Source organism: Lentinus tigrinus (genome assembly GCF_003813185.1).
Source record: "Lentinus tigrinus ALCF2SS1-7 unplaced genomic scaffold L226scaffold_17, whole genome shotgun sequence".
NCBI lineage: Eukaryota > Fungi > Basidiomycota > Agaricomycetes > Polyporales > Polyporaceae > Lentinus > Lentinus tigrinus.
The window spans coordinates 93,681-120,665 of NW_027137926.1; the positions used below are offsets into that span (position 1 = coordinate 93,681).

At 55.9% G+C, this 26,985-nt stretch overlaps 13 protein-coding genes across 13 annotated transcripts; 5 read left to right on the top strand and 8 right to left on the bottom strand.

The window, feature by feature from the left end:
• The first annotated feature begins 271 nt into the window (after positions 1 to 271).
• Positions 272 to 4,080, top strand: L226DRAFT_536147 (trehalose synthase). The gene is made up of 9 exons (XM_067681050.1): positions 272 to 566; positions 640 to 885; positions 1,300 to 1,798; positions 1,974 to 1,987; positions 2,051 to 2,103; positions 2,256 to 2,455; positions 2,509 to 2,761; positions 2,813 to 3,183; positions 3,238 to 4,080. The coding sequence occupies exons 1-9, from the start codon at positions 456 to 458 to the stop codon at positions 3,690 to 3,692; spliced, it is 2,202 nt and encodes a 733-aa protein (XP_067534033.1). The 5' UTR covers positions 272 to 455; the 3' UTR covers positions 3,693 to 4,080.
• A 169-nt stretch (positions 4,081 to 4,249) lies between these two features.
• On the bottom strand, positions 4,250 to 5,227 carry L226DRAFT_561195 (concanavalin A-like lectin/glucanase; the record flags this gene model as incomplete). The annotated part of the gene is made up of 4 exons (XM_067683417.1): positions 4,250 to 4,398; positions 4,469 to 4,579; positions 4,641 to 4,806; positions 4,917 to 5,227. 4 exons carry the CDS (start codon positions 5,225 to 5,227, stop codon positions 4,288 to 4,290), a joined length of 699 nt encoding a protein of 232 aa, XP_067534034.1. The 3' UTR covers positions 4,250 to 4,287.
• A 360-nt stretch (positions 5,228 to 5,587) lies between these two features.
• On the top strand, positions 5,588 to 6,242 carry L226DRAFT_572137 (uncharacterized protein; the record flags this gene model as incomplete). Its single annotated transcript, XM_067684644.1, has 2 exons — positions 5,588 to 5,875; positions 5,943 to 6,242. 2 exons carry the CDS (start codon positions 5,588 to 5,590, stop codon positions 6,240 to 6,242), a joined length of 588 nt encoding a protein of 195 aa, XP_067534035.1.
• A 354-nt stretch (positions 6,243 to 6,596) lies between these two features.
• Positions 6,597 to 7,691, bottom strand: L226DRAFT_488616 (concanavalin A-like lectin/glucanase). The gene is made up of 4 exons (XM_067677243.1): positions 7,366 to 7,691; positions 7,082 to 7,268; positions 6,916 to 7,026; positions 6,597 to 6,838 (listed from the first exon to the last, which is right to left on the bottom strand). Exons 1-4 carry the CDS (start codon positions 7,674 to 7,676, stop codon positions 6,728 to 6,730), a joined length of 720 nt encoding a protein of 239 aa, XP_067534036.1. The 5' UTR covers positions 7,677 to 7,691; the 3' UTR covers positions 6,597 to 6,727.
• Positions 7,692 to 9,101: 1,410 nt separating this feature from the next.
• On the top strand, positions 9,102 to 10,175 carry L226DRAFT_100119 (uncharacterized protein). The gene is made up of 3 exons (XM_067672052.1): positions 9,102 to 9,286; positions 9,364 to 10,028; positions 10,091 to 10,175. Exon 2 carries the CDS (start codon positions 9,392 to 9,394, stop codon positions 10,001 to 10,003), a length of 612 nt encoding a protein of 203 aa, XP_067534037.1. The 5' UTR covers positions 9,102 to 9,286; positions 9,364 to 9,391; the 3' UTR covers positions 10,004 to 10,028; positions 10,091 to 10,175.
• Positions 10,176 to 11,700: 1,525 nt separating this feature from the next.
• L226DRAFT_561198 (uncharacterized protein) lies at positions 11,701 to 13,315 on the bottom strand (the record flags this gene model as incomplete). The annotated part of the gene is made up of 2 exons (XM_067683418.1): positions 12,443 to 13,315; positions 11,701 to 12,267 (listed from the first exon to the last, which is right to left on the bottom strand). Exons 1-2 carry the CDS (start codon positions 13,037 to 13,039, stop codon positions 11,701 to 11,703), a joined length of 1,164 nt encoding a protein of 387 aa, XP_067534038.1. The 5' UTR covers positions 13,040 to 13,315.
• Positions 13,316 to 14,089: 774 nt separating this feature from the next.
• L226DRAFT_546429 (uncharacterized protein) lies at positions 14,090 to 15,143 on the bottom strand (the record flags this gene model as incomplete). The annotated part of the gene is made up of 3 exons (XM_067682424.1): positions 14,090 to 14,187; positions 14,246 to 14,345; positions 14,400 to 15,143. The coding sequence occupies 3 exons, from the start codon at positions 15,141 to 15,143 to the stop codon at positions 14,090 to 14,092; spliced, it is 942 nt and encodes a 313-aa protein (XP_067534039.1).
• Positions 15,144 to 15,498: 355 nt separating this feature from the next.
• On the top strand, positions 15,499 to 16,933 carry L226DRAFT_613984 (uncharacterized protein). Its single transcript, XM_067686571.1, has 2 exons — positions 15,499 to 15,857; positions 15,961 to 16,933. The coding sequence occupies exons 1-2, from the start codon at positions 15,762 to 15,764 to the stop codon at positions 16,666 to 16,668; spliced, it is 804 nt and encodes a 267-aa protein (XP_067534040.1). The 5' UTR covers positions 15,499 to 15,761; the 3' UTR covers positions 16,669 to 16,933.
• A 498-nt stretch (positions 16,934 to 17,431) lies between these two features.
• Positions 17,432 to 19,635, bottom strand: L226DRAFT_613985 (uncharacterized protein; the record flags this gene model as incomplete). Its single annotated transcript, XM_067686572.1, has 10 exons — positions 17,432 to 17,530; positions 17,588 to 18,333; positions 18,394 to 18,506; positions 18,567 to 18,622; positions 18,684 to 18,856; positions 18,907 to 19,025; positions 19,082 to 19,155; positions 19,211 to 19,411; positions 19,472 to 19,570; positions 19,627 to 19,635. The coding sequence occupies 10 exons, from the start codon at positions 19,633 to 19,635 to the stop codon at positions 17,432 to 17,434; spliced, it is 1,689 nt and encodes a 562-aa protein (XP_067534041.1).
• A 433-nt stretch (positions 19,636 to 20,068) lies between these two features.
• L226DRAFT_613986 (uncharacterized protein) lies at positions 20,069 to 22,596 on the bottom strand. The gene is made up of 11 exons (XM_067686573.1): positions 22,536 to 22,596; positions 22,356 to 22,457; positions 22,102 to 22,299; positions 21,967 to 22,043; positions 21,801 to 21,913; positions 21,569 to 21,747; positions 21,428 to 21,516; positions 21,272 to 21,378; positions 20,397 to 21,214; positions 20,299 to 20,342; positions 20,069 to 20,235 (listed from the first exon to the last, which is right to left on the bottom strand). The coding sequence occupies exons 1-11, from the start codon at positions 22,557 to 22,559 to the stop codon at positions 20,139 to 20,141; spliced, it is 1,848 nt and encodes a 615-aa protein (XP_067534042.1). The 5' UTR covers positions 22,560 to 22,596; the 3' UTR covers positions 20,069 to 20,138.
• A 365-nt stretch (positions 22,597 to 22,961) lies between these two features.
• L226DRAFT_553623 (uncharacterized protein) lies at positions 22,962 to 24,625 on the top strand (the record flags this gene model as incomplete). The annotated part of the gene is made up of 3 exons (XM_067682940.1): positions 22,962 to 23,147; positions 23,446 to 23,723; positions 23,765 to 24,625. The coding sequence occupies 3 exons, from the start codon at positions 22,962 to 22,964 to the stop codon at positions 24,534 to 24,536; spliced, it is 1,236 nt and encodes a 411-aa protein (XP_067534043.1). The 3' UTR covers positions 24,537 to 24,625.
• Positions 24,626 to 24,943: 318 nt separating this feature from the next.
• L226DRAFT_536156 (uncharacterized protein) lies at positions 24,944 to 26,043 on the bottom strand. Its single transcript, XM_067681051.1, has 4 exons — positions 26,011 to 26,043; positions 25,516 to 25,929; positions 25,290 to 25,455; positions 24,944 to 25,187 (listed from the first exon to the last, which is right to left on the bottom strand). The coding sequence occupies exons 2-4, from the start codon at positions 25,630 to 25,632 to the stop codon at positions 24,970 to 24,972; spliced, it is 501 nt and encodes a 166-aa protein (XP_067534044.1). The 5' UTR covers positions 25,633 to 25,929; positions 26,011 to 26,043; the 3' UTR covers positions 24,944 to 24,969.
• A 103-nt stretch (positions 26,044 to 26,146) lies between these two features.
• L226DRAFT_465399 (uncharacterized protein) lies at positions 26,147 to 26,955 on the bottom strand (the record flags this gene model as incomplete). The annotated part of the gene is made up of 3 exons (XM_067675919.1): positions 26,147 to 26,299; positions 26,356 to 26,418; positions 26,476 to 26,955. The coding sequence occupies 3 exons, from the start codon at positions 26,953 to 26,955 to the stop codon at positions 26,147 to 26,149; spliced, it is 696 nt and encodes a 231-aa protein (XP_067534045.1).
• Positions 26,956 to 26,985: the final 30 nt, after the last annotated feature.

Sequence of the window (26,985 nt, forward strand, 5' to 3'; positions counted from 1 at the left end):
GATCAAGCAGCTGCAGAGAGGAGGGGTGGGGAGGGGGCGGACGCATGACCATGGTCGGTCTCGGATGGTGAGACTGAGTGCACTGGGAATGCCATTCTGGGATGTTATTGTGCAGGTCGCGGCCGGGACAGCTGCGAGCTCAAGCTCAAGACCAGTTGCTTGGTCGTCGTCGCCCGACAACTCGAGCAGAGCCTAGGCGGGGACTGTGACACAGGCGTGACAGCGGCGTGACATAAGAGGGACGGCGCTGAGTGGGCGGCTACATGGTTGCGCAGATTCGGCTCGGGCGGAGGGTGGAGGCCTGGCTCCCTGGCTCCTGCCGCTCCTTCTCGCTCAGAATTGGCCATTCCCCCTTGCATGCGCATGCCCCCACGCCTGCCCGTCCTGCGTCCTATATAATCCCCGCTATCTCCCCATCTCTCCTCCCGCCCTCCCTTCGTCTCTTTCGTCCAGCCATGGCACCCCCGCATCAGTTCCAGTCCAAGCCCTCCGATGTCATTCGCCGTCGTCTCTCCAGCGTCGTGTCCACCAAACGGCCCAATGTACACGCCTACTCCAGTCTGACGGTCCGTTGATTCCTCCTCCTCATCTCTCTGCCAGATCCTCATCTATCCATCATCCCCCATCCCCGCCCACTAGCCCATGTGGGCAGGTATCGCTGGTGCTGTCGTCAACAACGGCACTCACTTCGAAGTAGCGATCTCCATCCACGACTCTGTCTACAACACCGACTTCGCCTCCTCCACCATCCCCTACAGCCCCAACGACCCCGAGGCCCAGGCCTCCGCCATTGAGAAGCATGTCCTCGACGTCCTCCGCAAGTTCTCCACCGAGCACATGTGCAAGTTCCTCGGTGCAGGTGTTACCGTCATTCTCTTGCGCGAGGTGCGTCGTCCCCGTCCCTCTGCCTGAAATTTGCGCCGGCATGTGCGTCCGAGTCCCATTGCAACCGCGACGCGTTGTATTCGCGCGTCCAAAAGGCTTCCGCGCCCTCATTGGTTCTGCGGCGCGAAAACCGGGAAGGACCTGGCTAGATTCCTCTCGAGGTGCTTCCTCGAGGAATCGCTCTGTGTTCCTGACTCTTTCCGCGGCTTCTACGAAGCACTCTCGCGATCGTCGCATGCCATACTTGGCAATGGCTGCCTGGCGTTCTCAACCTCACTGGTCCGCAAGTTGGGCTTGCATGGCTCGCGGAGTTGCCATGATCTGCGGACTCCTTGCGACCCCGGCGACGGCCGCAGTTGATCCTCCATTTTGTCTCCCGACGCGCAGTTCTCCAACCTAATCCGTGATCTATAGGCACCGAACCTCTGCACGCGGCTGTGGCTGGACATGGACATCGTCCCCATCGTGTTCAACATCAAGCCCTACCACACCGACTCCATCACCCGCCCCAACATCAAGCACCGCATCTCGTCCACCACTGGCTCCTATGTCCCCTCCGGCGCGGAGACTCCCACTGTCTACTACGACCCCGCCCAGCTGCCTGCGGGCGCACACCTCACCGCCGGCGCAACGCAGAACAAGCTCCCAATTCCGCGCACGGTCGACGAGCAGGCTGATTCCGCCGCCCGGAAGTGTATCATGTATTTCGGTCCTGGCAACAACCCGCGTCTGTCTATCGGTCCCCGCAACCAGGTCGCTGTCGACGCTGGCGGTAAGATCCACCTTATCGACGACATCGACGTGTACCGCAACTCGGTGCACCCGGGAACGTGGAACTCGGTCATCAAGCTGGCGGACGAGCTGCGCGAGAAGAAAATCAAGATGGGCTTCTTCTCGTCCACGCCGCAGGGTGGTGAGTGTCCTTTCTGACTACTGTAGTTGTGGCCACTCGCTGTGCTCCCCGATCTTGTGCTCCGGGAGCATGTGATTACCCCGCATTGCGGGGATTGATCGCTTCTAGCGTGCTTCTCTATCACATCTCTATTGAGCACTTTCTCACGCACATATCTGATCACTTCTGTTTGCAGGTGGTGTCGCCCTGGTGCGTCTCCTCTCTTCGTGGGCCCACGCCCTGCCTAACGCTCGAACTAATGTCGTCTCATAGATGCGTCACGCGCTCATCCGATTCCTCGCTCTCCTTGATGTCGACTGCGCGTGGTGAGTTCTCGCTCTGGGTCATTATTCCTGCAAGGTTCACTTCCGTCACCTCGACGGAGCGCGCGTAATCTGCGTCCTATCCAGGATGGCGTCCTGCAGCTATCCCCATCGCCGTGAGAGTAGACGAGCAACGTGCTGACCGATTCTCGCAGGTATGTTCCGAACCCGTCACCGAGCGTCTTCCGGACGACGAAGAACAACCACAACATCCTTCAGGGTGTCGCCGACCCCAACCTCCGTCTTACCAAGGAAGCAAAGGACAACTTTGATGCCTGGATTCTCAAGAACGGTCTCCGATGGACCGGCGAGGGTGGTCCGTTGGCACCGGGCGGCGTTGACATTGCCTTCATCGGTGGGTTCACCCAGGCAGCGGGCTTGACAGCAGCATGCTCACCGCCGTCGCAGACGACCCGCAGATGCCTGGCCTCATCCCGCTCATCAAGCGCGTGCGCCCCGATCTCCCGATCATCTACCGTTCCCACATCGAGATCCGAAGTGACCTCGTGCATGTCGCTGGCTCGCCCCAGGAGGAGGTATGGAAGTACCTCTGGAACAACATCCAGCACGCGGACATGTTCATCTCCCACCCCGTCAACAAGTTCGTCCCAAGCGACGTCCCGCCCGAGAAGCTTGCCCTGCTTGGTGCTGCTACTGATTGGTATGTCCCTTGCTTTTGTGCCAACTCCTCGTCTAAATTGTCCCTTCTCAGGCTCGATGGGCTCAACAAGCACCTCGACGACTGGGACTCGCAGTACTACATGGGCGAGTTCCGCCAGCTCTGCGTCAAGGACAAGATGACCGAGCTCGGCTGGCCCACGCGCGACTACATCGTCCAGATCGCCCGCTTCGACCCCTCGAAGGGTATCCCGAACGTCATCGACTCTTACGCGCGCTTCCGCAAGCTGCTCGCGGAGAAGGAGCCCAGCGTCGAGCCGCCACAGATGCTCATCTGCGGTCACGGTGCCGTCGACGACCCCGATGCCAGCATCATCTACGACCAGACCATCCAGCTCATCCATGGCCAGTACGCCGAGTATGCGCAGGACTTCGTCGTCATGCGCTGCCCGCCCAGCGACCAGCGTGCGTCTTCTCTCTTGCTGGTCTAGGCACGCAGTTTACTCACACCCCATCTAGTTCTCAACGCGCTCATGGAGAACTCCAAGTTCGCACTCCAGCTCTCGACGCGCGAGGGCTTCGAGGTCAAGGTCTCGGAGGCGCTGCACGCCGGCAAGCCCGTGATCGCCTCGCGCACGGGCGGGATCCCCCTGCAGATCGTGGACGGGAAGAGCGGCTACCTGTGCGAGCCGGGCGACAACGCGGCGGTCGCGCAGCACATGTTCGACCTGTACACGGACGACGAGCTGTTCGAGACCGTGTCCGAGTACGCGCGCACGCACGTCTCGGACGAGGTCTCGACCGTCGGCAACGCCGCCGCGTGGATGTACCTCGCCGTCATGTACGTCTCGCGCGGCGCCAAGCTCCACCCCAAGGGCGCGTGGCTCAACGACCTCATGCGCACCGAGTGCGGCGAGCCGTACCAGCCCGGCGAGCCCCGTCTCCCGCGTGCGTACCTCAACGTCCAGGGCTGAGCGCTGCGCGGAGAGTGGGCTGCTCGCTGCGCGGTGATGTGCAAAAGAAGTCGTGTAGTGTCGTGTCGTCGTTGCGGAGGTCCGCTGACCGCTCGTTTGTTTAGCTTGCATTCTGTTGAGTTGATATCGTCGTTGCTTCATGTGTGTGTACTTGTACTATTACCTTGGCCCTGTACCGTCGCAACTCCCTGCTCCGCTGAAGACTCCTGCTGTAGAAAATCTGTAGAAGATAGATAGCTGGAATGTACACTCTTGGATTTACCCATCCTGTTGCTCATTTCTGCCGTCGTTTGCCGACGCCAGTTTGGCAATATGCATGTCCGCGTCATATAGAGGTTCTGCACCTCTTCACTCAAGGATTATACCCTTTCCCAAGACACCAGTCGCGGCGTCAATGTAGAAATACCAACTTCGAGTCAAACACATATTTCAGACATGACATCATTCATTTTCTGGGGACCGCGAATGCAGACATCCCGACTTTACACATATCGTGACATAACATAGAAAACCGTAACACATGCAAATGACAGTCAAGCTCAAGTCAGAGCCATGGTGCGTGCAGTGATGTCTTTTGACCGCGAAGTCCGTCGCCTCAGCTCTTCTGTGGGATCACAGTGTTGTACTCTATCTCGATCTTGCTGATCTTGAGGATCGCGTCTTCCGCAGGCGGACCCGCGGACCACCTCTTGTTCCCTGACGACCACTGTCAGAACGAACGCCGGGAGGGTTGACGTTCAGCTTCTGCTTGACTGTATGCGGTATGATAACCTCACCGAGTTCCATACGAAGCAAGACGGCTCGTAGGGGACGTTGGTGTTGAGTGTAGCCACGAGAACGCCATCGAAGTAGAACTTGGTCGCGTCGGCGGTCCACTCGAGGGTGTACTGTCGTGCAGGGACATGAGACGGAACATATAGTAGGAGATATCAATTATATGACGCGAACCTCGTGTTCGCCTGTGCGGGGATCCGCTGGGTAGGGGACGATAGCGTGCGTGTTCTGCGAGCGGATGCCATGGTTGTTCTGGTTCGTGAGCCGGAGACCAGTCTCGTAGGACGCGGTGAGGATCTCGATGTCAGCCTCTTGGCGGTCGTTCTTGTAGGTGAAGAAGCTAACGGTGACAGCACGCGACCCGAAGTCAGGAGTCGTAGTCAACAAACACGCGGACACAACAAGAACGCGTAGACGGGTCCGAGGTCGGCACTTGTGCACTCTTCTCACCCGTGACAGACTCCAGGGATCGGGGAGGTGATGGCGGTCGTCTTGAAAGTGCCGTATAGGATGTTCTTGTCCATGGTCCGGATCCCTGCGCTCGGGACGTTGCCTCCCGGTGGTGTGCCGCCAGCGACCTTCATTGTGAGATAGCCATCCTGGATGTCGATATTGTCCTTTCTGAAGGCGCGTCCGCAGGCATCCACGGACTTGTTTACGGTGTAGGTGGCGATGGCGAGGTTGTTCTGTGCAAGGAACTGGGCGACGGTAAGGTTTGACGGGTCGAACGTAGAGAAGTCCACGCAGAGGGTCTTAGCCATAGCGCCAGAGACAGACAGACCAGCAGCGGCAGTTAGGGGTTCCAAGATCGTTGCACGAGAAAAAGGGTCAAGCGGTTTCAAGGTCAAGTTGAAGCTATATATATGGCAGGTCTGACGCCCATGACGCGTGACGTCAGGAGCTAAGCGCGTTTTCCTGCTGCACTCTCTCACTAGCCACGGCTAAGAACAACGACCGGACGGTGATGCAGTCCGCCATAGCTGCCCACCATTAATTTCAGCCTCTCCAAGGCCTTGCAAAATGAGTTCCAGTTCGGACGACCCTGGCATCCCTTCTCGCTCGTTCCTCGTGTTCCGCTTGCTCTGATCTTTGCTTTACTCGCTTTTACTTTCGACATCGCTATGGCCATCGCTATAAACCCACACCGCCGTCGACTACACTCACCCGCCGCCATCGTCAATGCCGACTATCTCGTAGCCGTCCTGCTGCGCGTCTACATTCTCCTTGGCCTAACCTTTCTTGCCCTTCTACTCCGCCGTACAGTCTACAGCTTCCTCGGCGAGATCGCCGGCCTCGTCAACACGATCTACTCCGTCACCATGACGGATGGCGTCCTCCTCAACCTCGTCCTTACTAGTTACTACCTGTCTGGGTCCCATCAGCGTCCACGACACTGCATTCTCGTTACCGTTGGCACTCTCCTTCGTACACGCACCTCTTGGTACACTCTGTTCATTCTACTGCAGACTCTATTAGCCTCCCGCAAGAATCCTGCCGCCGAGTCTGCCGATGCTGCAACCGCCCAGAAGCTCCTCGCTCTACTCAGGCAGGCTGAGACCAACGACTCGCGCAGAAGGACAAGATTCTCGGCGACGAGGACGCGACCTGCAGAAGGTCATCCAGGAGCTTGCATTTATGTCCCCTCGAAGGGCATCCCGAACGTCGTGGACTCTTACGCGCGCTTCCACGGAGAAGGAGCCCCCGCAGATGCTCATCTGCGGTCACGGTGCTGTCGACGATCCTTACGCCAGCATCATCAACGACCAGACCATCTAGCTCATCCAGCTCATCCACGGCCAGTACTCCGAGTGCGCGGAAGACTTTGTCGTCATGGTCTTGTACCGTCGCGACTCCCTGCTCCGCTGAAGACTTCTGCCGTAGAAAAATTGCAGAAGATAGATAGCTGGAATGTACACTTTGGATTCACCCATCCTGTTGCTCTGGAGGCTTCTGTGTCTGCCGTCATTTGCCACCGCCAGTGTCCGCATCGAGGTTCTGCACCGAAGTGTCTTCGATGCTCTTTCTCCAGCCAGTCGCGGACTCACCGTTTGACATTTCAACTTCGAGTCAAACAAGATCTCGGACGTGACATGATGCACGATTCGTATTCTGGGGACCGCGAATACAGACGTCCCGACAATACACATTGTGACAAAAGATAGAAACCGAAACACCTGTGAATGACAGTCTTGAGCTCGAGTCAGAGCCATAGTGCGTGTAGTGATGTCCATCATTCTCCCTTGACCGTAAAGTCCGTCGCCTCAGTTCGTCTGCGGGATCGTGGTGTTGTATTCCATCTCGATCTTGCTGATCATGAGGATCGCGTCTTCCGTAGGCGGACCCGCGGACCACTTCTCGTTCCCTGACGACCACTGTTGAAACGAGTGCCGGGAGGGTTCAGCTTGTGCCTCGCTATATGCGGTATGATAGTAACGTGGGCGGTACTCACCGAGTTCCATACAAAGTAAGACGGCTCGTAGGGAACGTTGCTGGTGAGTGTGGCCACGAGGTCGCCGTCGAAGAAGAACCTGGTCGCGTCCGCGCTCCACTCGAGGGTGTACTGTTGTGGAGGGACATGAGGCAGAACATATAGTAGGAAATAACATGACACGTACCTCGTGCTCGCCTGTGCGGGGATCCGCTGGGTAGGGGACGGCAGAGTGCGTGTTCTGCGAGTGGTTGCCATAGTTGTTCTGGTTCGTGAGCTGGAGACCGGGCTGGACGTATTGGTTGCCAGTGTCGTAGAACGCGGTGAGGATCTCGATGTCAGACTCTTGGCTGTCGCTCTCGTAGGTGAAGAAGCTAGCGGTGATAATACGTGGCGCGATAGTCAACAAACAGGCGGAACAGCAGGAACGCGTCGACAGGTCCGAGGTCGGCACTTGTGCACTCTTCTTACCCGTGACAGACTCCAGGGACCGGGGAGGTGATGGCGGTGGTCTTAAATGTGCCGTATAGGATGTTGTTGTTCATGGTCCGGATCCCTGCGCTCGGGACATTGCCTCCCGGTGGTGTGCCGCCAGAGACCTTCATTGCGAGATAGCCATCCCGGATGTCGACGTTGTCCGCGGTGAAGGCGCGTCCGTAGGGATCTGCGGACTTGTCGATGGTATAGGTGGCTATGCTGAAGTTGTTCTTGGCGAGGAACTCGGCGACGGTAAGGCTTGACGGGTCGTACGTAGAAAAGTCCACGGAGAGGGTGTCAGCCATCGCGCCAGAGACAGACAGACCAGCAGCCGCAGCAAGGAGTCCCAAGATCATTGTGCGAGAAGGAGGGAGAAGCTAGCTGTGGGAGGGAGAGAGAGGAGAGATACCGGACGGCGGACGGGTAGACTGAAGCGGTTCAAGGGCAAGGTCAAGTTGCAGTCCCGTCAACTCAACTGGCTATATATATGAGAGGTCAGACGCCCATGACGCGTGACGTCAGATTCGGTCCATAACTTGATCCTGACATAGTAAGTACTTAGTATTAGTAGTAATCCAAGTCGTGCATCTTCGAGCTCGAGCGGCAGACGATGAAGCATGTGCAGCACAGGCCTCTGACTAGCCACGGCTGAGGACACAACGACCGGACAGCATGCTTTCTCGCTCGTTCCTCCGTGGTGTCACTTGCTTTCGTCTTCGCTTTACTCGTCTTCACTGGCACTTTGACAGTTACTGCTTTCGACATCCCTATGGCTGTCGCTAGAGCCCCCCACCCCCATCGACTACGCTCACCCCCGCTTATGTTGGCGGGGCCCTCTCTGGGCGTGGGTCATCGGAGAGATCGGGCCGCAGCGTAGACACGTCGTGACGTGGTCAATGACGCGGAAGTCTTGCACATCGAGCATGGCTGGCTCGCTGCACCAAGCTAGATACTCGTCTCTTCCGACTAATACGCGACTTGCATCTTCTGTTGTTGAAGATCGCCCGCCATGTTCTCGGACCTATAACGCAGCTACATTTCAGCGCCACGACCAGACGTCCAGGCAGACCCGCGAACCCAGGGCGAAAACCTTGCGAACCTACGTAAGTGTTGCCGCTGCTAGCGTTGGCTAAGCTCAAGGCTGCGTATTCTTCGGAAAACTTTCCTGAGGGCGCAAGACTCGGACTCGACAAACTCTTGCTGTAGGCAATGACTCCTACGCCGACGGGCCGGTCCTGTCAATACGCTACAAGGTTCGTCCGTACTACCTCCCTCTCGGAGCCGCTGAACCTTCAGATACTCACTAGTTTCTTACTGTCCGCGCGCTACGACATACCTTCGGCGTCCAATCAATACTGTCGATAAATTCCTTGCCATCGTTCCTCTGCAATAGAAAGAAACTCCCCATGTAAGTGGTTTGCACCTTCCGTTCACTATGTAGCGTGCATTCGTGGACTTTATTCCCCGCCCCCAGGAACCGTCATCATCAATGGACAGAACACTAAAGTCTTGCTGACTTCTGCTGTACTGCTCTTCCTTGGCTATTGTTCCCGGCGGACCTTTTTCAACACCTCAGCATCCTTCCTTCCACCAGTGCAGGTCTCGCCATTGCGATACCGTTTGCCGCCGCATGACCTGGGTGTACAACTGTAGCGACTACAAGAATGTTCATACGAGTAGGCCTTCCCGACGACTCAATATCATAGTACTTCCGGTTGACCGTACCTTTTTGACGCACACATGGGCCGTAGAGGTCGGGAAATGACTGGTCCTGCCCCTCAGATGTTACGATTGGCCGGCTACCCGACGACCTCTATAGGTCCATCGCTGGTTCTTCGGCGGCTGGCACTCTACTAAGCGTAAAGATCTTGTGCAATGCACCGGCTAAACGCTCCATAGGACAGCACCCATCCAGGTACGACCATATCTAGTCCTTCACTGGGCCTGAGACGCTGCTCAAGGATGCACGTTCGACGTTGCTGCCGTACGAAGCCGCTGTCAACCACACAGTGTACCGCACATGTGGTCGATCACCACATGTAATGGGCCATCCTCGTCGGCCGCAACTGCAGTATATAAGCCACGATGTAGGATGCCAACCTCTCCAGACCAAAACCCCCCGGGCATCAGTCTACAGCACACACCACCGCACACCATGCTCTTCAGTCTCACAGCCCTCGCCCTCGCCCTCCTCGGCACCGTCCAAGCGACCCCGCTCGCACGGGCTACCACCCTCACCCCGCTCGTCGACTCCGTCAGCGCCGACAGCTCGATCCCCGTCCTGGACCTCCACAAGGACAGCGTCAGCGCGCACCCGAACGCGACGCTCTCGACCGGCGCCGCCAAGAGCGACGCGGCCGACCAGATCTACCCCGCGTCGCTCTTCTTCTGCCGCTCGACGAGCTGCGGCAGCTGCACGGGCTACGACCTCAGCATCCAGCCCCACGAGACCTGCCTCACCCCGGACTTCGACTTCGTCTCGATCTTCATCAGCCAGCCGAGCAACGAGGGCCTGCCCTTCGCGATCTACACGGGTCCCGTCGGCTGCGGGTCGTTCGCCCAGGTCCCGCTGGTGAACACGTGCTACAACGCCGTTAACTACATCGGCTGGGACTTTGAGCTCATCCCGTGAGGGCGCGCAAAGACGGGATGCGAAGGTATGGAGCTCTCCATTTATTGGTCAGATCTACTGTTGCTTACGCCGCCCATGCATGACCAGTGTACGATAGGTAGTCGGATGCCCCGTGGGGCACAGTCCCGGTAATCGTGAAGAACCACGAAGGAAGTGCTGGTGATCTTCTCTGCGGATATCTTGGGTATGTGATTCGGCGCGAATAACCAATGCTAAGAACTGTATCTCGCTTTGTACCTCTCCGAATACCCAACTATGATAGTTCCTGGTTTCTGAAGCGTTCTAGTGCCTTGCCCGATGGTCACCGAGGCAAAATGCATTCAAGTCTAGACTAAGGCCATTCAGCGGGTCCCGTGCGCTCTCTGGGGGTTCACGTACGCCGCAATTCCCTCGTCCACATACCCCGAGCTCGAGATTGCCCCATCTATCTCCCATGCATTTGTCCTGTGAAAGTGGTCGACATCTGTCGGATTGTACGCGCTGTATAGCGGCACCCTTCCGCACATCCCTCTCGGTAGTGTACGGAAGTGGTCTGCGCCCTTCCCGAGCCAGAATATGCTCGACGGGGCTTGGGAGGAAGAGGAGGAGGGCGGGAATACGCCGAAGGCGGACTCTAAACAGTCCCGTCTCAGAACGCTATCCAACCGATCTCCGCGGCCAAGCACCAAGAAATGCGCCCAACATCCGGATGCAACGGCTGCCAAACTACGACTCGGATGGCGTTCCTTCGTCGAACGGCTCAAACGTGATACGATGAACTTTGGCTTTCTCTTCCGGACTTGAGATATAAGATCCACAAGGTCAGCGTCCTGTTGTAGTTGCACTAGTAGCGCGATACGACGCACCTGACCCACATGTAGCGTGCACGCTCATATGCTTGCGAGACCCTCCCGGTTCCCTCGACCGTTGCTGTCACCCCACGCGTCTTCCGTCTGCAACTCGTCGGCGACGTTCATCCGACACGAGCTCTATGTCGGCAACTTTCGCTCACGTGCGAACGCCGACGCTGGCCGCCACTTCAGTGCTTACTGCAGAAGTCGGCGGACTCAGCTCCTCCGACACGCAACCAGACCATGGACTTCGATGCCCCTCGGGTCGGGACAGGCTGATTACTCGTCGTTGCCATGGTCTCTACGTTGGTGGTGCTACTCTACGTCTCCGCGACTCCCATCTCCCTTGAGCGACCTCGCTGTCTATGCCTCAACCTACCACATATGATCGTAGCCCGCGGGATGCTTCATCGCCGGCTTGGTCATCTCTTCCCAGCTGCTCTGTCGGCAAGTGACCTCACGAATACCCTGCCCTGTGCCCGGCTTCTACTTTATGCATAGGTTCGCATTGGTTACGTTGATTGGTGCGTGTTCAATATGCAATGCACGATGAGGGCTTTCACTGACAGACTCGCTCAGGCTCCACATAATCGATACGGTCGTGTAGAAAATCAAATCCAGAAAGATTGTGTGGTGTTCGTGGATCGACCCGGACTGCAGTTTCTGGTCTCGGATAGCGTATAGCCTCTTCTTACGGCACCCAATGCATATGTGTTATATAGACTGACAAGTCCGACCTGGCCTTTCCTTCCCAAGTAGTATGTTGACGCGCTAGAAGACGAGGCAAAGAGATGGACGAAAGCGCACCATGAGAGCGCATACGACGGCGATATACCATAAAGGTCTCATGCGGCCCGTCCTTCAGAGTCATATCTCAGTATGGCCGTGGGTTCCCATCTCGGAGGAAATGTTAATGCTGACGGTGTATGAAGGCGGAAGGGCAATCGAGCGAGCGTCAATGTGTCTCCACCAGGGAGTGAATGTGAGGGTGACATTGAGGGATCCGACACAACTTCCAGCAGAGCAATCGAAGACAGAGCGGTACGTCAGGCGGCCATCGTGCTCCCCTCGACTCCAAGAAGAGATGGACTGCGCAACAGGACTCTCGGGGGCCATGACTCCCAGAGGGGCCATGACAGACTGTGTCGCGGGGTTAGTGTCGGCGTGTGCCATATTCCCGACCTCCCGTGACCATGTGCATGGCGCATGTGAATGTGTATGCGCGATGTTGACGTGCAGCCTACGACTCCAGCATTCGGTGAAGAAGCAGTCATCATGACAGGGACCGAGGCGGATGTTAATCCGACTGGAAGGGTCCACGGAGTTGGCGAATATGAAGTAGTACGTAGGGCTCGGAGGGTCGCGCTCCCCCCAGCTCTTGTCGCACTTCTCCCTCGCCACGGTACACGAAGCGAGGGTGTACGACTGATACCTCTGCTGAAGGAACAGCCGGCATTCAGCCGGTATGTACTCTTCTCCTTGTGCGTGGGGGCCCAACTGCTGGGAAAGGCCATGGGAGGTAGTATCGCTGGTATCGCGACAGTATCTTTGGTAGGCAGAGGCAGATGTCCCGGAAGGCCAGATCCTCTGGGGGCGGGAGCGCACGGACCGAGTAGAGACCGTAGACGAAATAATGGAGATCATTCGCGGCGAGACATGGTGCGTCGCGAATAGGAGGGGAGAGTAGGAGAACGAGTCGCTGCGGCTCAGAGTTGTGGACTCTGTGTTCGCACGCAAGGAAGCCGGCCACCAAGGAGTCTCCGATGGAGATGATAGGTATTCTGAGTCGGATGCCGTCCGGAGCGACTGAAATCTGTGGCAGAAGGGATGTGTGCGCTGAGCTCATGTGTAGCCGCTGAGCGAGTTGGCCTGGGGATAACACCGGGATAGATGTTGATTGCGACGGCAGGAACGACTTGGGAGATTCAGCAAGAGGTTGGCGTGGTCGACGCCCGGGCGTCATGGTGCAAGCCATGAGGCGAGCGGTGTAAGCCCAATCCCATGAGGGGTCACTGATGCTCACAGTAGTCGAGCTATCAACGAGGATGGTGTGGTCCGGGTCGCGCTTCAGGATCTCCTCCTGCAGCCGACGGAAGGCATTATTGCGCTCGCCGTAGATGGTGGGCATGTACACACCAAATATGCCCATCAGGTAGTATGCCTGGTCCTCCACGCGCGTCGTCTCGCGATGCGAAGCCCAGGACATGCGCGTAGTCACGTCCAGAGAGTCCACCGGGAGCAGGTGCAGTAGAATGGCTTCGGGTATATGCGTAACGGAGACAATCTCCTCGCAATAACTGTCCTTTGATCCAAACGGAACCCAGTCGGGGCCGACGAAGACAACGATGCGAGGCGCGATGAGCTCCTGGAGAGTCCAGCCCCGTGTGAACCATCTGCACTTGGCTATGGACGGCCCTTCCGTCCGCTGCCGTACGAACTCCAGATCCTTCAAGTAAGCGTAGCACACGGCGGCGCTCGCGTACTACTGGAACATAGAGTTGATCGCCTCGGAAAGATCGGCGCTGCTCGTCTTGTCGATGCAACAGGTGTCGATCCAGATGTAGGAGAAACCATCGGGCAGGAGAGAGAGAAACGGAGTTGACGAAAGTGCGCCGTGATGTCGTCGGAGGTGTTCAACGTCCTAATACGACATTTCTCCCGCCTGAGACCAGACGTGGGACAGTATGGCATAGCGGACTTTGGACGGATTTGTCACTTAGCAGAAGCTGCCCGTTTTGGTGTGCAGGAGGCGCATGAGCCTAAGATTGTGCTAACATGTTAGCCTTTGTTCCCGGACCAAACACGACATAGTACGTACAAGGGGTCACAGATAGCAGTTGAGTGTGTCAAGCTGTAGATCATAAAGTCCTGCGGGGAGTAGCATCCGGCTGCAGTGGACCTTAAGTAAGAGAGAGATTCCTTCAGGGAAGCAATAGTGAGGAGGCGATGCGAACCGTACGCTCGCTAGATGACGGCACGAGTGTGTGCCAATACATATATTGTGCACTGCCCACACTGCCCCTCGATGACAGCAACATTGGAGCCCCGAAGGTTGAAGAAGACATCGCGTACCTTGCATCAACAGGATACTCTTCAGATGTCGACGGGCTGCCCAGTGATGCTGACGTATAAATACTGACAAGGCAGTGACAGTGATATTTGGTTTCGGACAGTAGCTGTCACCTAGAGAAGAAGTGTTATTGGGCCGTCCAGTATAAGCAATGCGAACAAGAGTAATGATGGAAATTCCGGGTGGTCACATATCGTCCACACTCCATTCGTAACTCTCGGCTCCGCGACGTCGTCGGTCATTCTGCCTCTGGAAGTATTTCTTCTCGAAGCCGTTACTACGGTCTGGTAGTAACATGAGTTAGCAATCAATCTTGCAGTACCTTTGCGGAGATGAACTCACCAACACCATCCCACCGATAGCCAGGTTTGATCCCGAAACGATTGGGTGGTGGGGGCGGACCTGTATATTCTGGTTTCCGCGGCCCTTTCGACCGCTTCTTCTGTTGGACCGAGTGAGATATGTCAGAGAGTAAGGATAGTTTAGAGCCACTTACCGTCAAGAATGCGGCTGCGGGGTCGTTCCACCTCTCTTGTGCCTTCAAGTCCTCGTTTAACTCCTTGTCATCCACCGTCCTTGCGAATGCACGACTACGCATAGACTCTTCTTCCTTCCTCCGCTTCTCGGCATCCTGACGTTGAACCAAACCCTTGCCCCACTCCATCTTCTTCGCCTCCTTCTCCTCCCGCTCCCGCTTCAACCGCGCCGCCTCTGCCTTCGCAGCTGCCATATCCACCTTCCGTCCTGAAGAGTCTCGATACACCGTCTCCTGCGCGGCGGCGCGCTCTGCTGCCTCTTCCTCCGCAGACCTCTTGGGATCCTGCTTCGACGCCTTGGGCAGCTTCTTCTTCAGCTGCGCGGACGTGAGCAGCCCACCCTTGAACGGCTCTTCCTCGGTCGTGACGACCTGAGGCTGTTCGTCCTCGGCTGGGGGTGGAGTCTGGCTCCCTCCTTCCCCCTCCCTGACCGTCTGCCATCCTGAGTCCGCATCCGTGCGCTGCCGTTTCTTGAACCGGCGGTCCTCCGCTATAACAGCCTCCGACATGTCATCGTCCTCCGCATCTTGCGGCGTGTCCGCCCAGCCCGTGAGGTCGTCATCCTTGATGAGAGAAGTGCTTGCGCTCGCTGATGCAGCTGTGGCTTTGCGCTTCTTCTTCTTTGGTGGGTTGACTTTGGAGAGAATGGCGTCCGCTTTCGGACCAGACATGTACTTCTCGGCAAGATAGGCTTTGAGAGACATGACGAGCAGCAAAGAGAGAGGGTTTGTGAGGTGGGGTAACAAGTCAAGGCCTCGTACACGAATCGCACGCGCAGGGACGGTCGAGGAAGCGCCGTGCACCCACGTGCTCGGGCGCTAGATCCACGAAGTCCTTCAGATTCAGAATCACTTGCCCGGTCCTGCGCAGTGGCAGCACTCGCGCTCCTACTGTGTCGCACAAAGTTCAAACCAAAACCAAAAGACGATGTTCGTGGTCGACCCGGTCCATCGCGGACTTGTCGCAATGGTCGAGAACGCCCCGTGATCCCGCCCGGGCGGCACAGCCACACCAAGAGAGTATTTCTGACGTTGGCGGCAAACGCGTTTCAGTGTAACCACCGCTATTGTTGCTTCGGCACACAAACCACGCCGCAATACTCTTCGTTTGTCTCGTCATACGTCCTTTGGGCTCTTGGTGCCTTTTGGCGATCTTCGGCGACCCTTAGTAATCCTCCGAACCCTGGACGCGTCTCGGGAAACGACGTCTGCTTCCACTTCCATCAGCCCGAGCCACCCAACCACCTGCTTGACTTCTCCCGAACCACAGGCCAAATACTTCTGACTACCCTCAAATTATACGATCTGAAGGCACTTCGCGTCATGGAGGTTGATGTGCCACCTATGCCTTACCGTACACGCTCTTCCACGAAGCGTTCCCGGTCTCCCTCCTCTCCTACGCAGTATGATCGTCCTTCGGTATGTGACTTCAAGCTTCACCCATCTTGATCCGAGCTCTTCTGTCGCTACTTCATTGTTTGAATCACTTTTCATACGCTCTGACACGACATCCTTCACCTAGAAACGTGCGTCGAGTGGTATGGACACAAGCGTACCCCTCCCTTTCCAACCCGCTCTCGCGCGTGTTCGAGTGAGGACTGAAGATTGGGTTTCACAAACGCAAGGGCTGCGGCTGGAGAGCCCATCGCTTGAGAACAGTGGCTACAACACCCCGGTCAGCCTCGAGGACGCCGCCGGTGTGCGGATAGACGAAACAATGGTGGATGAGCCTATGGTGCGTTTCCTCTGTGGCGTGTCCCCCGTCATACCCTGCAATGGCGCTACCTCCCAGAATCGAGAAGATAATGCCATGTCTGTCTCGCCTCCAAGACCTATGCCCGTCTTCTCGCAGGCACCTCATACCCCGTTCCTCGGCACCCCGAGCTCATCATACCCACACACCTCTCCTGCGTTCCAGAACCCGAACCAGCTGCAGATCCCGTCCATTCAGATTCAAGCCGCCACTCCCTCCCCAGTACAGATGTTCCCACAGCATCCTTTTCCCGACTCTACATCATCCTCTGCCTCCGTTTCGGACATCTTCTTCACCGCGCCACCTGAGCAGGTATCCGACCATTCACCCTCGCTTCTACCGCCCCATCAGCAACAAGATTGTGCCCAAACACAAGCTTCCTCCGGGTCTAGGAAGCAGCGTTTCACCATGGGTCCTCGGGCGGATTGCGAGCTATGTCGGATGCGCGTCAAGGGTCACTATATGCACTTCGATTAGTTTCAAGGGACCGTTGGATTCGTTGGTACTCCTCATCTCTCACTGTCTGTCCTCTCCGCTTTCGCATGATCTATTGGTAGATGCAGGATGTCTCTTCTCGTTTAGCATGGTCTCGTCACTACTTACAATACCGTACACACTGCTTTCTCGGCATATGATATATCCAGGTCCGCCCTTCCCTTTGTACGCTCAACCTATCCTGACCTGGAAATGTACAGATATACTGAACTTCTTGCACAATACACCCGCAGTCTTCCTGTCCCAGAATGTTTGCCGATGATGGGATGCGCGTCATCTTGAACGTCTCTGTGAGTGTGCGATCCTTCATAGTGTCGTTGTGTGCAACGTGGAAGCTATCGTCGCTCTTGGGGTGCCTGCGAGGTCGTGCCAGGGGCGACAGACCTCGAAATCATATAATCGACCGAGTCTCCGCAGCTCAGATCTCACATGTAACAGAAGACAGTGCCTCGGGCTCCTAGCATTACGATGGGCTTCCCCGACTCGATTCATTGCCCCAGCTCAAAGTAGTGAACAGGACCTGAACATGAACTTGTCTCTTTACGACGCCATGAGGGGGCGGAACAACCATCACTGTCGCCATACATACAGTACGTTGCAGCTACAATTCGATAATCTGGTGCATGCACCTTCCGCTGAGGCCAAATCGTCCTGCTAGCGAAAAGTCAGAAATACGTATGCATTCGATGCAGCCGACGCGTACGTACCGTTTTACTCTCCGATGCATCGAATGGATATGAGATGCTTAGCCTGCAGGTTGCTGGGCAGGCAAGAAGTTAGTCCCGCAAGAGTTACCGAGGCAGCGACGAAGGATGTCTGTCATATACCTGTTGACGTGCTTGAGCTGCAACATATTCAACATCAGGTGAGCCTATACTCGTCATGAGTCCCTCGGACGTACCAATCTGTCGAGTATAAGGTGGTGACGCACCTTGGCATTGCCAGATGCTCGGCGCAGAGGATCGCTACCGCAAGCACAAACTACCCGGCCATTCTCCAAGGTTCGTCTTAGGCTAGAGTGCGTCTTGCCTGGGGAGACCTGACTCAATGCTGTCAGGAGACGTGAAACAGAGCGCGCCATAGGGAGTCGGACGTGCTGTGGGGTCCATGCGGTGGACCCGTGTATTGTCTGCCAGTGCTCCAAGATGCCGAGATACGACATCGAGCGGCCACACAACCCACAACAGAACAGAGTAGCCGGGTCCTCGAGGAGTCTCAGTTGCGCTGCGGCAACGTCCGCGTCATCGCCCTCGACGTCGGAGCTAGTCGCCGTGTCCCAGGTGTTCTTGTCCGGATACCTGTCCACAACTATTTGCACTAGGTCATTACGGACCCGTGCACGGTACGCTTGGGACTCGGCCAGAATGGTCGGTTTGATACTCACGAATTCCTTCTTTGTGATGTCAACTTCAGGGGTCCGAGCCACGAGGAGAGTAGCCATGCATGGGAGCTGCAAAGCATCTCGGAAGTTGGGAAGGGTATGCTTCTCCATGCTGCTGGAGAGTGGCATCCCTAGCCCGAGAGACCAGCGAAAAGAGCGGTAATGATCTTTCAGCTGGTCTTGCCGCTTCGTCCACTTCAAGGCCTCTCTCCGGGAACGCTCCACTTCGAGATGTTCTATAATCTTGGGTCGTATAGTCTTCCACGCTGAGGTGAGTTCATGTCAGCCCTGCCAGTGTTCCTGAATGATAATCAGAGGGCGCGTACTGCGGGGTTTCATATGTCGCGCCTTCCAAAGAAGGTGGTGAAATTGAGGATCCACATCGCTGGGTGGGTAATCCTCGACTTTGTAGCCGTACTCTTGTAGCCTATGCTCGACCCTGAAGTCATGCATCAATATGGTTGGCCAAACTACTCAAGTGTAAGGGGCGCGCACTGACATCGTATATCGATAGATATGCCTTTCCCTCTCCCATACCACGACTCTCAAATGGAACTATGGGTTAGAAGTTAACATCCGACACCATTTTGACCTGAAGATCGCAAACTATACTCACATTCAATCTTGCGAGTGTTGCTGCAACGCATTCGACAACGAACGCCTTGTAAGCTTGGTCATCTCGCAATTCGCACACCTGTCGGAATCGTTCTGCCACGGCAGAGAACTCTATCCAATAATAGCGATCAGTGTTATGTTGATCCACTACTGTCGGATGTTTCAGCTTTTTCACTGAGCGATTATGAGCGTAAGGCGTCACGACAGTCGTGCGGCGGACTTACGCGTCCGGTGCCCGAGGCGAGATGGCAGCAGGCGGGCTTCCGCAGGAAGCAAATTGAAGAAGTCGTCGAGTTTGTAGTCTTCTAGGGCCTCTTTCGCCAATATCTTTCCCGGTATGATGCTGCGCCAGAGACGCCATCAGAAATGGGAGTAGTGGTTTAAGATCAGTCGACTCACTTCTCTTTCCAACAAGGTCGACAGAATCTAACTTGCAGGGCGTAGTCGACCGTCAATGCCCGGGAGCCGCATGCCTGCAATTCAGAGATGTGTCACCAAGATGTAGTAATCAAGCGCCAGAGTACTGACCATGCATGTAGGCTCGAACAGGAGGGCAGCGTAGAGTGGTTCGCTAAGACCTTCTGGTGGGTCCAGAAGGGGACGCGGGGCAATGCGCTCACGAGCGGTGACCCACACGTGTCGAGATTTGCGGGATAGCAACAGACGTCTGTATTCCTTCGACGTTCTAGCAAGCTGGAGGATATCGAGAGGTTCTAAGTGGGATGCAATCTACCGGGGTCGGAGCACGATTAATGCGGCGAAATGTTTGATTCTCGAGCGGATAGTTACTTCGAAGAGGATGTCCAAGGGGACTCTCATTATACCAGAGAGTCTCCCGATGTTGCCGCCCCGAGCCTTTGACCTCTTCCCAGACGATTTCTTATAGGGCTGAGTGTCGAAGAACCTAATCAGCCTCCTTCACAAGGTCCCTTTTCCATCCATACCTTAGCCATTGCGCCGTCGCTATGTTTGGGCTACAGCGAGGTGCTGATGAGTATAGACAAAAAGACAGAGGGAGGCGGGACGATCGCGGATGTGAATACTTCAAGTTAGGCTGCGTGGGCAGAGCACTTAAGCCTTTCTCCTTTCTCCTGGAGGTACTCGGACCCTGACGGTGTCCATGCCGTACTCTGCGGGTATTCCCTGTCGTGACACCCTGCAGAAGTGAGGGATACTTCAGCATGCTGGTTGACAACCGGTCGACTGCTATTTTTGAAACACCACTTACCATTCTGTCAGCCGTCGCCGTCGACCTTCATCTTCCTGATGTACGGTACATACCCGGATGCCGCTTTTCGCTATGGCATTGACTTAAACAGTAGCGGACCTCCCACCTGTGTGTTTGTCACAATCGCCTTCGCTGCTATCTTCGTTGAAGTCAAATGTGTGACTCATCTAATTCATTGACTAGGTCTAAGACATGATTATCTGAAACAAGGGAACGATTACTCTATACCTATCCGCTGGATGCTGCCGCGGCGGTGTCGACGAACGCACACCGCTCAAAGGTGATGCGATGCTCACCGCCGGATCCGGTCGAGGCCGTCTGGGAGCTGAAGGGAAGATGTCAACCGTACATCAGGTGATAGAAACCGCCTTTGAAGGGAGTCACCTACTTGTTCGTCTGGAGCCATCGTGAAGGAAGTGCCAGATGGTTGATCTTCACGGATGCGCAAGTTAGTTTCCGCCGGGTCAAGAGGAACCATTGACGCACCAGCCTTCCGAGCATTGTAGCTTCCGCCTCGATGTTCGGGATTAGAAGCTTCCCGCAGCTGCACTTCGGCCGTCCGGAGTGCAGAAGCTCATCGATCTCGGTGTGCGTCGCATCGTTGCCCAGTCCAAGCGCAGACAGCAAGCGCTTGGAGAACCCAGCATCGAGGTCAAGGCAGCCGCTGCCAGGCTTGGAGACGTAGACGTCTTGAACGCGCCACGTGTCGTGGTCGCTCTGTCGGTGCTCTAGGAGTCCGAGGTAGGACATGTAGAAGCTGCAGTTGGTGACCGGTCGATAACGGATCGAAGAGCATCTGAAAACCGAATTTACGTCCTCGAGGAGCTCATGTTCCTCCTCTGAATCCAATTCGGTGTCTGATGCTTCGACCTGCTTGCTCTTCGCAAGTGAGCTAGCGCCCGCTACGGAGCGACGTTTGCGAGGTGGGGCACGAGATGGCGAGATAGGCTTCGGCTTGTGGACGGCAATGAGTTTCTTGGCAAGCTCGTGCTTGACTCGTGCGCCATACTCCCGAGCTTCGTCGAGCATCGTGGCCCGAACGGCCAGGAATTGGGCTTCGGTCAAGTCGACATCCGGGTCCTCTGCAGTCACAAGCTCCTTCATGCAAGGCAGTTCTACAGCGTCAGCAGGGCTGGGCAACGTCCGTATCTCAACACTTGTCCGATCCTGCTGCAGGAACTTCTTGTAATGCATCTGCAAGTGCTCGCGTCGCTTTATCCACTTGAGTCGGAACGCTTCGGCTTCCCGAAGTCCTCGCTGCTCGTCGAGGATTGCGAGGAGCTTCGGGCGGATGGTATTCCATACTGCGTCAACAGTCAGGATCCATAACTTCAGCGCAGTGAATTGAGTTTGTGACATACTACGCGGTGTCAGCTTCCGTGGTTGCCTCAGCATCTGGTCCCAGTCCTGGTTGTACCTGGGAAACTCCGATTCCTCGTACCCCAGTTCGGAAAGGTTGTTGTGAATACTGGGCAGCTGATTCAGCGACGGAAGAACGGAAGCGAATTGGTACCCACTCAGCGATCCGCTCAGCTTGAGCATCAGCACCTGCATGATATTGGGCATTGTTTCTGGCATTCTCCCATCGGAGCATATCCATGTGGAACTGGACCTGGCGTCAACACCTCTATTGTGTCCAGGCATCATATATCACATACATTTCTTCGCGCGAGAGTCTCCGCTTGTCGCTCCTCGACGAATCGCATGAGCGCCGTTGGATCGCCGCTGGGCTTGCACATAGCAAGATATTGTTTGGCGACGGGCATGAACTGAGGAGTGTAGTAAGAGTGTTTTGCCGACTGGTCGAGAGTCAGAAGGGGCATATCCCAACCTCCATCTAGAAAGACACTGCTTAGGCGACAAGCCAGCTGACGAGGAAGATTAACATACCAGACCAGCTACGTGTTCCTTTCGGGGTCAGGGTATACAGCACTTCTGCGACGTCCTTCGAGTCCTTCTTACTGAGCCCAAGAAATCTACATATGTCTTTGCCTTTCGCTGTACTGTTCAAACGGCTCAGCATCAGGTACAATCGGCGACGAAGGGGCATGCGTACTCTGTTCTCCAACAATTGCCACATAGTCTGACCCGAAGCGCATAATCAGCGTTCTGTGCGCGACCATGACCGCATCCCTAACACCGCACACCCCCGTCAGTAGCGCATCCGCAACAACTGAATACGCTTACGAACCTGGCAAAACCGCTCGAAGACAAGGAACGCATAGAGGGGCTCGCTCATGTCCTCGGGAGGTTCAGGAAGAGCCGGTTCAACATTCTTGCGAGCTGTCACCCAGACATGCCGCGAGGTCGGAGAGCGTAACATAGACCTGAGCTCCTTCGACACACGAGATAGCTGTAGGATATCCTTGGGTTCAAGGTGCGAGATGATCTGTTGGGACGAGTCAGGTGAGGCCGTAACTGGTTGATGGCAATCACATCACATACCTCGAAGAACACGTCCATTGGGACATTTAACATCTGCCTGAGCTTTCCGACATTGCGTCCTTGCCAGAGGGGCTTCCTCCCTTTCGCTGCGCTTCCTCCGACCTGCTTAAGCGAACCATTTGCAAAGTGAACCCATGTTACTACATAACTAGTGAGATTTTGAGAGGTGAAAACACATACCTTCCCTTCCTCCATGGATAGCATACCTTCAGGTATAGTGGTGAGAGCGCGGGGGAGAAGGTGAAAGTACAGTGAGACTTGTTGATGCTCAGATCCCGGCTCGCTTGCCCAGACCCTCAAGCTCACTGTACGGGTCGTGATGGGAATTACGTAGCTCACGCGCGCACGTGCGTTTCATGTGACTCCATCTTCTTGCTCCTCCTTTCAACTTGGCGTCCATTCTTTCATGATTCCTACGACAACTTGATACTGATACGCGATGGGCTCGCCCTCATTTGGCGACTTTTACTAACACATGCCCATAAGCCTGAGACGTACTAGTACTGTCGCTCCCACTAAGATTTCCCTGGCGGCATCCGGAAGCCACATCGAAAGTATAGACGCAGGACTATCGTCTGCTACGGGTACGTATATCTCCCCATCCGAATGCCTGATCGACGATCCGTCACGAAGCTCATCCTCGGACACAACGACCTCGGAGATTCTGGGTGCGAAGAGCTCTTCGGGTTCCTCTCTTCGAATACCGGCTGCAGCTATCAGATTTCTCAAATCCATCTCAATACCGGAAATCGAGGACTGCTGGATATCAGTCGGTATTTGCAGGATAACACTGTGTTGAAAGAGTTATAACGTGAGTCTTCTTACTTGCACTGTATGGAAATATCTTCCGAGGGGGGCGGAAAGGAGACTTGTACTAAGCATGAGCGTGCGTTCTCGTCGGGTCCACATCGAGCACGGACGGAGCGAGGTCATCTCATACCTGAGGCATGGGCTGTATCCATCTGTGATCTTGATTGTCATGCTGGACCGGGACTGCTCTTGAATACTTACTATCGGATGGTGACCCGAAATCCGCGCCGCGGGCATTCCTCACATATCTGAACATCATTGCTTATCTGGTTTGCTCCAGAATGCATTCGTAGGTGATCCGGATGTTGCTATGGTGTTCGTCCTTGCAATCAATTCCTCGCGGTTGGAGACTCTATCTCTGACCACCAATCCCGGCCTGACGGATACCTTCGTCGCCCACTTCTTTCCTCTCCTCTCCGCCCCGACTTTCCACGAGATTCATCTGTCCGTGGCAGTTCTCACCCACGAATCAGCTCCTCACATCGTAGAGTGCATTACCTCTTCACGATGCCAGTTGCACACCTTGAAAGTAACGGGAATCAATTCGGCATCCGAGCTGTACGGTCATTTATCCGCGGCGCTCGACGGGCCAACTACAGTCTCCAGAAACTGGAGTTGTTTGCGACGACGCTGAACGACCCCCAGGACAAGAGTGACGTCTATTCGGGTGATGACGAGGGTGAGGCGAAGGGAAGCATTCGGCGTTGGCCGGATAGCGACGCCGAACGCAAGCGCATCCTCACCCGAAACTCCACGCTCAAACACCTGGTGGAGAAGGAGGCACTCGCCCTTCTACGCTACTCGCGCGCTCTGCTCTTGCGGCCCAAGCGCAGAGACAGCGGATTTCCGCATCGTTCTGTTTTCTCTCCGTTCTCGGAGTCGTGTGTTTGTGCAGCTTCCGCCACCCTCCTCACTGTCACCTCTGTTGGGCAGCCGGTCGCTCCTTCTCTCTCGTCCTCGACAAAATACTCCCCATGGGCGAAGCTCCCCACGAAGCTTCAGCTCCACATCTTGTCTTTCCTGGCACCCATGCTCTCTCGTGCACAACGCATCCGTATCTTCACATATGCCTCCTCACCCTCCACCCTCCCGGCCCTCCCGGAGCCTGCCAGCGCACAGTGTGGTCCGGGAACCCCAGCGGCGTCTGGTCCTCTGGGCACAGGCTTGGACGGAGGTTTGACGTTTTGGAGGCGTGCTACCAACACTTACGGTGGCTCAATGGGCGGATATGCGAACGGAAAGCGCATGGGCGCGGGGAACCGGGACAGCGTTATGTACCGGCGGCGTGAGGCGGACCGGGCGCAGTGGCTTAAGTCTGTACGATGCAGTGCATTCGAGCTCGAGAAGGAGGAGGAAGAGGAAACAAGATGACTCAGAAGGACTCAGACTAACTAGGGAGGAGGATCCACGGTGAGTTCTCGTTCGCGCAAGATGATGTATGATACCCTCAGTGGCTGGACTTGGGTTGGTCTGTACGCTATGAGCTATTAGCATATGTACATGTATCGTCCTATTCGACACAAGGATATTGTGCCATATGTACTATGACTAACACCTGTTTGGTTTTGTACTGTATTTTTGCGAGACCGAGGCGATATCGTTCTTACATCCAAGGAGGATCAAGATTTGAAAGGGAACGCGAGGCCCCGGTTAAAATTTTGAAGAGGGAAGTCGTTGGACTTCTACGCTCACACAACTGGTGCATTGTTTTGAGAGTTTAGACGTTGAACCTGCATACTGTACACGATTTACAACTACTCATACATCCACATGATTATATCGTACACATCGCACAGTATACAGCTCAAGCCGACGACTCCTTGCCGGCCTGCCGGCTCTTCTCGTCGCCCGCGACATACTTGTACGCAGACTGCGCAGCGCCAGCAGCCATGCCAACGGCGCTGGACGCCACAGATGTCGCAGTGTTGTACGCGCCCTGAGCGAGCCCACCAGCACGCTCCGTCATGCCGGTGCCAGTGCCAGTGCCACTCGTCGTCGTCGAAGCGTTCGCCCAACCGTCGTCTACAATACACAAGTAAAGGGAGCCCGAAATCAGAATGGTTGCGCGCAGTGGCGGGGTAGCAGAAGCAGAAGCAGAAGGGGCTCCAGGATGGAGCTACTTACCCTTGTTGGAGTTTTCGTTGAGCGGGTCGATGTTCGACGTCTCGATGATGCCCGGGCGGCCCTCGACGACGCCAGCCGTCTGGCTGAAGTTGCGAGCGGCCTCCTTGTGGCCGGTGAAGTTGCCAGCAGCGCCCGCACCGAGAGTCTCGTCGGTGGGATCTGAGACCTGTATACAGGGGCGATTAGGGGATGCCCGAGATACGTGAGGGTAGGAAAGTAGACTCACGAAATTCGCCTTCAGGGGGTCAGCGTGGGCAGAGGAAGTGGTGGGGTTGGCGACGCCGGGGTGGAGGTCAATGCCCTTGTTTCCGCCGAGGGTAACGTCGGTATCGTTGAGAGACATTATGAGGGTCGTGAGTTCGTGTAAAGACGGCGAAGTTGTGTGTGTGGTAACCGGTGAGGGTAGATAAGCTGGGGTGAGTTGTTGATGACATTCCAACGAGCATATCCGAGAGGTTATATAGCTGAGTAGCCAGGGAATTGTATGACGTCTGAGGAGGAGCAGCTACGGAAACTGGATACTTTCGGTGGAGGTTACGGCGCGCGTATCAGTTGGAGGAGGCGCATGGAATGCTGACGTCACTTGTTTCTTTAGTTTGGAGCAATCCTGTAAGTGGAGTAACCATTGCCCGGCGTGCTACTGAGGACCAATCCGCCTAAGACTCACAACACGAAGACACCCATGATGGGCTTGACCACCGGATGGTAAGTAATAACTTACTGTATTCTTTAGGAGCCGCTGTGTGGTCCGTTCAAGTAATTGACGGGAGTCGACAAGTGAAAGATAGCAGAGGAGAGAATGTCTTCATTACGTCCTTGTGTATGATACGTGGCCCGGAGCTACAAGGTCAGGTCGCTCACCAGTCTCTCTGGTCAGGAAAATACTTCTCTCTCGCCTCCTTGCTCAGGATATGGACGGCAAAGTCTCCTGCGTCGATCATGGCCCAAGCCCCGTTTACACGACGCTTGTTGTTGGGCGGGAGGGGCAAAGGGGGGTTTCCTGTGAGAAGCTGAGACTAAAATGAGCAACGGGAATATGAGAGTGACAGGGCCGAATGAGACATACTGCTTTCCTGACTATTCGGATGACGGACTCGATTGCACCGCGGTTCTCGGTCCCTTCCTTGACCTAGTGAGCATGCCCAATGAGTCTTGGGGAGAACGCACAGACAACGCACGAGCGTACCTGGGCGATGACCAGCCAGTCCCAGATCCCACCGACGTCGTCGGACACACCTTCGCCCAAGTTGGTTCGACCTCTTTTTCTGCGGCCACGCGGCATGGCCTCTGGCAACGGGGGTCCAACAGCTGTGGGTATCGGCTCTCGTACGAGCAAAGTTCCAGGTTCGAGATGGGGCGAAGACTTGAGTTCTTCATGCAGCCGTACGATGGGATGGTTCTGCGGAAGTGCGGAAGGGAGAGGCGGGAGAGGCAGTGCAGGGGCTTGGGGGACGGATACCCTCCGAGAGTAGGGTGAAGGAGTGGACGACTCGGGCTCAGAGGGGTCGATGAACCATGGAACAGAGGAGGGTCCGGGGGAGGTGGTCGAAGGCTGGTCTGACGAGGCAGTGGACAGCGCACGCCAGGCGGGCTGGTGCCATGAACGAGAGCGGAGTGTGCGCGTAGCCCAGCTGCGAGACTCCTTGCGAACGACCGACGAGAGCATGACTGGCTGGTGGCTGGTCGTCGTCGTAGT

Coding starts and splice junctions, on each gene's coding strand:
- L226DRAFT_536147 (XM_067681050.1), top strand. CDS start 456: ATGGCACCCCCGCATCAGTTCCAGTCCAAGCCCTCCGATGTCATTCGC. Junction 2,456..2,508: donor CGTTGACATTGCCTTCATCG/GTGGGTTCACCC, acceptor CCGCCGTCGCAG/ACGACCCGCAGATGCCTGGC. Junction 3,184..3,237: donor CTGCCCGCCCAGCGACCAGC/GTGCGTCTTCTC, acceptor CACCCCATCTAG/TTCTCAACGCGCTCATGGAG.
- L226DRAFT_488616 (XM_067677243.1), bottom strand. CDS start 7,676: ATGGCTGACACCCTCTCCGTGGACTTTTCTACGTACGACCCGTCAAGC. Junction 7,027..7,081: donor CCCGCACAGGCGAGCACGAG/GTACGTGTCATG, acceptor CCTCCACAACAG/TACACCCTCGAGTGGAGCGC. Junction 6,839..6,915: donor CTTACTTTGTATGGAACTCG/GTGAGTACCGCC, acceptor TCGTTTCAACAG/TGGTCGTCAGGGAACGAGAA.
- L226DRAFT_100119 (XM_067672052.1), top strand. CDS start 9,392: ATGTGGTCGATCACCACATGTAATGGGCCATCCTCGTCGGCCGCAACT.
- L226DRAFT_613984 (XM_067686571.1), top strand. CDS start 15,762: ATGGAGGTTGATGTGCCACCTATGCCTTACCGTACACGCTCTTCCACG. Junction 15,858..15,960: donor CGCAGTATGATCGTCCTTCG/GTATGTGACTTC, acceptor TCCTTCACCTAG/AAACGTGCGTCGAGTGGTAT.
- L226DRAFT_613986 (XM_067686573.1), bottom strand. CDS start 22,559: ATGCTATCCATGGAGGAAGGGAAG. Junction 22,044..22,101: donor TCTTCGAGCGGTTTTGCCAG/GTTCGTAAGCGT, acceptor GTGCGGTGTTAG/GGATGCGGTCATGGTCGCGC. Junction 21,517..21,568: donor AGACTCTCGCGCGAAGAAAT/GTATGTGATATA, acceptor CGCCAGGTCCAG/TTCCACATGGATATGCTCCG.
- L226DRAFT_536156 (XM_067681051.1), bottom strand. CDS start 25,632: ATGTCTCTCAACGATACCGACGTTACCCTCGGCGGAAACAAGGGCATT. Junction 25,456..25,515: donor ACCCCCTGAAGGCGAATTTC/GTGAGTCTACTT, acceptor CCCTGTATACAG/GTCTCAGATCCCACCGACGA. Junction 25,188..25,289: donor CAACGAAAACTCCAACAAGG/GTAAGTAGCTCC, acceptor TGTGTATTGTAG/ACGACGGTTGGGCGAACGCT.